This window comes from Aythya ferina (assembly GCF_964211825.1).
Source record: "Aythya ferina genome assembly, chromosome: 5".
Taxonomy (NCBI): domain Eukaryota; kingdom Metazoa; phylum Chordata; class Aves; order Anseriformes; family Anatidae; genus Aythya; species Aythya ferina.
The window spans coordinates 24,082,569-24,087,570 of record NC_140301.1 but is presented as its reverse complement, the minus strand read 5'-3'; the positions used below and the strand labels follow the sequence as shown (position 1 = coordinate 24,087,570).

Sequence of the window (5,002 nt, the reverse complement as noted above, 5' to 3'; positions counted from 1 at the left end):
GTGAAGGTTTGGTGCCTCTCCTAGCATGAATTCAGCCTCAATCTGGGAGCTGTCTGAAATGGCTATGTATCCGCCCCATTTCTCCTTAGCCATTCTTCTCTATGTAATCGGGTGAGAGTTAACTGTGCGGTAACTCCACTCTCTTCCAAGGGCACGCGGCTCGCTAAGGTGAGGCCACCGCTGCACGCCGCCGCTCCTTGCCAAGCCCAGGGAGGGACCGGAGCCCGGCAGCCCCCGGGAGCCCTCCTGCGGCTGGGGGTCCCAGCCCAGGGCTGCCGCCGGCTCGGGCGGCTCTTCCTCTGCCCGGCTTCCTCCTCCTCCTCCTCCTCTATTTATTCCGCGTATTCCACCGCCTTTATTTATTTATCTTCGCCGGAATAATAAAAATGAGAAAATCCGAGCGCTGCTTTTGGCTGCTCTCCACCAACCTGTCAGTGACGCAAGCGGAGACTACTTAAAGGCAGATTAGAGGCAGCAAGACATTAAAAGCCAACCTTCCTCCCTCCCCACCGCCGGGCCGCCGCGCCGCGCCGCCACACGAGCATAGCGGGCCGGGCCGGGCTGGGTCGGCCGTCGCGGGGCCCCGAGCCGGAACGAGCCGGGACGAGGCGGGCCAAGCGAAGCCGAGCCGGGTCCGGAGACCTCGGAAGGCTGCCGCGTCCCTCCGCCTGCCCGCCGCCGGACTGCGAGCGGTAGGGGGGGGGTTGCTCTTTTGTTCGTTTTTCGTCCCCACCGCCCCCTGCAACAACAACAACGACCAAACACAATTTTATAAAAAAAAAAAAAAAAAAAAAAAAAAAAGAAAAGGAGGGGAAAAAAAGCAGGAAGAAGTGAAGAGATCCGCTTGCCCAAGTCTTTGTCTCCGGATGAACAGCGATGGGGGAATGGACTATTCTAGAGAGGCTACTGGAAGCTGCCGTGCAGCAGCACTCTACTATGATAGGGAGGTAAGGGCAAGGGCCAGGGGAGACGGGAGGCGCGGGGGTCCCAGCCGGGCAGGGCTCGGTTGGAGATTGGAGTGTGCGTGGGGGCGCGGGGCGGGGGGACACCACGCACGCCGCCGTTCTTGTCCCCAGGGATCCCACGGGGGTCTCCCGGCGGGGCAGCCGGGTGACGAGCCGTGCCCTCGGGCCGGGGGTCCCAGCCCCGGTACCAGTCCCGGTGGCGGTGGCGGTCCCGGGGGTCTCCCCCTTTTCGCGAAGCCGAGGCGCTCCGTGCGCGCTCAGCACCGGACAGCTCCCGGGCGGCGGCGCGCCCTGACCGGCTTGTCTGTTGCAGGATCCTGCTGACCGTGGTGGTGATCTTCAGGATACTCATCGTGGCCATCGTAGGGGAGACGGTGTACGATGACGAGCAAACCATGTTCGTCTGTAACACACTGCAGCCAGGCTGCAATCAGGCTTGTTACGACCAGGCTTTTCCTATTTCGCACATAAGGTACTGGGTGTTCCAGATCATCATGGTGTGCACGCCCAGCCTGTGCTTCATAACGTACTCTGTTCACCAGTCTGCTAAGCAGAGGGAACGGAGGTACTCCACTGTCTTCCTCACCCTGGAGAGGGACCAGGAGTCAATGAAACGTGAGGACAGTAAGAAAATCAAGAACACAATTGTCAATGGGGTGCTGCAGAACACTGAGAACTCCACCAAAGAGGCAGAGCCAGACTGCTTAGAAGTGAAGGAGATCCCCAACCCTGCCATCAGAACTACAAAATCAAAGATGAGGAGGCAAGAAGGCATTTCTCGGTTCTATATCATTCAAGTGGTCTTTCGAAATGCCCTAGAGATCGGATTCTTAGTGGGACAGTACTTCCTGTATGGATTCAATGTCCCTTCTATGTACGAATGTGACAGATACCCTTGCATTAAAGAAGTAGAGTGCTATGTTTCTAGACCCACTGAGAAGACTGTGTTCTTGGTGTTCATGTTTGCTGTCAGTGGCATTTGTGTGGTGCTCAATTTGGCAGAACTGAACCACTTGGGCTGGAGAAAGATCAAAATGGCAGTGAGAGGAGTACAGGCAAAAAGGAAATCCATATACGAAATCAGAAATAAGGACCTGCCAAGAATGAGCATGCCTAACTTTGGCAGGACTCAGTCAAGTGACTCAGCTTATGTGTGAGGCTCTGACAGACCTGAAACACGGTGCCAGGTGGAAGAGACCCAGACACTATTAGAGAAAGGTACATTGCTTAGGCAAGCATTTTATCAAACCACCAAGAAAGCCATTAAGGTATTGGATCTGCACTTACTGAACTAGCTGCAAAAATGCAGTGCTATTTAAAAGACTGAAAAAAAAAAACAGCTATAAAACCATGCTTGACCTAGCCTTACAGCTACTACTATTACTACTTTTCTTTCTAACAATTGGGTGGTACCTGTTGGAGCGGCTTTTTTTTGGTCATCATTAGGATGAGTTCACAGTTTGGACTGTCTGACTAATTGTTGTAAACATGTAGAATGTTCATATTAAAAATCTGCAAGGATACTCTATATGGGGTGGGATGGGGTGGGGGAAACTGTTGCAATGTGCAGATGTAAGCATGTTTTAAAAGGAGGGTAATTGCACTGTAAGGAACCTGACCACAGCTCAATCAGGACATCTGCTTTCACCGATCTCACAGATGTCTGATGTTATTTTGCTTGTCTAAATCACAGAGTTTATTCCTGGTGTGTATTACTAGCTATTTTCTAACATAGTTTGTACATCAGTTAGTTATGCTAAACAATAAATGCTGAATATAATTTTGCCATTTTTTGTTTGCCTGTCCACACACACACCAGCGACCTTAATCATCATAGATTAGATGTGATCTACAAAATATATCAGTACTTTTCAGTTCATTCCCTAATATGTGCATGAATAAGATGGAGTTGGTTTGTGCCAGCCAAGTTATGTATTTACCTGCAGTTACCTATGACACACATACCAAAGGAACAGAGTACATTGCTTTTAACTGTGATTATATCACCTTCTCTCTGCTCTTATTTATATAAGTGCCATACTTGAAACATCCAACTCTGTACTTAGTCAAAAGGTTGTCTTGGGATACCAGCTGGAATAAAGTGATTTTATACTCTCCTATGTTTATTTTATGCTGTTTGTTTAGTCATTGCAGTGATGTAAGCTAAAATCTCTATTGATAAATAAAGTGCTTGCCTTTTTTTTTTTTTTTTTTTTTTGGTAAGCCAGAGATTTGTTTTTCTTTACTATTGTACTATTGCATACAATTGCAGAAACATGCAAGGTCAAAATAATTGACATAGAATTCTTCAGGGTTTAAAGTGTCTTGTTGATATTCTGAACTCTAAGTGATAAAACCTGGGAAATCAGAACTATTCATTATGTCTGTTTTCCTCCTTAAGCAAGCTTTCTCTGTGTTCAAAGCCTGATCCAAAGCCCACTGACACCAACAGCCTTCTTTCTGCTGACGCTAAGGGCAACACAATTGGCCGCCAAGGTCACTCTGGGAATAGCCAGAGTACATTTAACTTGTAAATGAAACAATTGCAGCTTTTCATCAGGGAATCCAAACAGTTACCTCAGCTTTTCTGCCTTATAGCTGATTCCAGAAATATACTGTTCCTGTCCCATCAACTTACCTGTAAGCCACTGGGGCAGTCACAGATAAATCTCTATTAATAACAACAATTTTAATAGAGTCTAATAAGTTCTACTTAAGGACCTTATTTAATTCTCATTGAATTCAACAGCAAAAATCTCACTGGCAACAGTAGGACTTGGATCAGGACTCAAAAAACATACAAGTGCATTCCTAACTAAATGCTATCAGCCCTTTAAAGAAAAGGGCCAGAATGGTGCTGGAAAATTTGAGGATACTTTATAATACATGAAGGAGACAAAGGCTTAGATCTGCAAATGTTCTTTTGATTGTGTTTTATTTCAAGCCTGACAATGGATTTTATGTGTTTTGGCCTGGAGATAATGCATACAAATCTTTTCCTTTTGAATTACATTAAATACTTTAAAATTTTGTTCTTGTGGTTTGCCAGCATTGTCACATTAAAAAAAAAAAAAAAAAAAAAAAAAAAAGTAAATTAGTTCTTAGATAGTATATTCATTATCATTTTCATTTGTGGGCTTTTTTTCTTCTGTTGTGAAACATAAAAAGACTTTGAGAAATGTCATGTTTTTAAACATTTTTTAAAAATATTTTTCCTTATGTATAACATGAATATTTTTTACGATTTGATTATAGAAATATAGAAACCCTTAAAATGGATTTCTCAAATGATCCTCTGCAATATAAATGCACAGTGATATTGCTAGTTGACTGCATGCTCACTGGAAAACTGCATGTTATTTTTAGAAAGACAACATGGCAGCTAAAATCTCCATCTGCAATATAACAAGCTTCTAAAGATTACTATTTGACACACAAATCCAAGCCTGATTTTCATTTTGCAGAGTCCTGGGGTGCTTTGCAAAATCTCCTTTGGAATATATATTGAAGAGGAAAATGTTTGACAGTCAAAAGCATTGTTTTAATGTTGAAGAAATAGGAGATTGTGTGCAAAGACCTTGATCCATTGCCAATTAAATTTGAAGGAAAAAACTCATGCTGACTCCACTGGGCTTTGGTTCAGGTTCATCCTGTCAGGCAGAAATCCTAATACAAGTTATTTCCTGTGGCTCAATAGCTAGTGTTCAGTCAAGCTCTAGTGAAGGCGTAAATCTTGATAGCTGTAAGGTTTTAATACCTTGAATTTCTTTGCATAAGACACAGAGAGGATCTGTTTATAATAGTCAATGCTGGTGACGCAGTTCATTCAATTATTTTATGCAGTTACACATTTTGTACTCCAGTAAGCTGAGATTTTTCAGTATTTTCATGGGAGAAGTATATAAAGAAATGCAAATTTGTGCAACAGGATCTGTGATAAAGAAGGCAACGACTCATATTTTGATCAACAGAAATGCAATCCTCCATATTTTCACTAACTAGAATATGGCTTTTTGTATTTCTGAAGAGAAATGAAA

At 44.3% G+C, this 5,002-nt stretch overlaps 1 protein-coding gene across 1 annotated transcript; it reads left to right on the top strand.

The window, feature by feature from the left end:
• The first annotated feature begins 203 nt into the window (after positions 1-203).
• On the top strand, positions 204-2,331 carry GJD2 (gap junction protein delta 2). Its single transcript, XM_084521849.1, has 2 exons — positions 204-947; positions 1,279-2,331. The coding sequence occupies exons 1-2, from the start codon at positions 877-879 to the stop codon at positions 2,120-2,122; spliced, it is 915 nt and encodes a 304-aa protein (XP_084377975.1). The 5' UTR covers positions 204-876; the 3' UTR covers positions 2,123-2,331.
• The last annotated feature ends 2,671 nt before the right edge of the window (positions 2,332-5,002 follow it).

What these genes read in the sequence shown, in the direction of transcription:
- GJD2 (XM_084521849.1), top strand. Translation starts at nt 877, where the DNA reads ATGGGGGAATGGACTATTCTAGAGAGGCTACTGGAAGCTGCCGTGCAG. An exon ending in CACTCTACTATGATAGGGAG is followed by an intron (nt 948 to 1,278) that starts GTAAGGGCAAGG and finishes TGTCTGTTGCAG; the next exon opens with GATCCTGCTGACCGTGGTGG.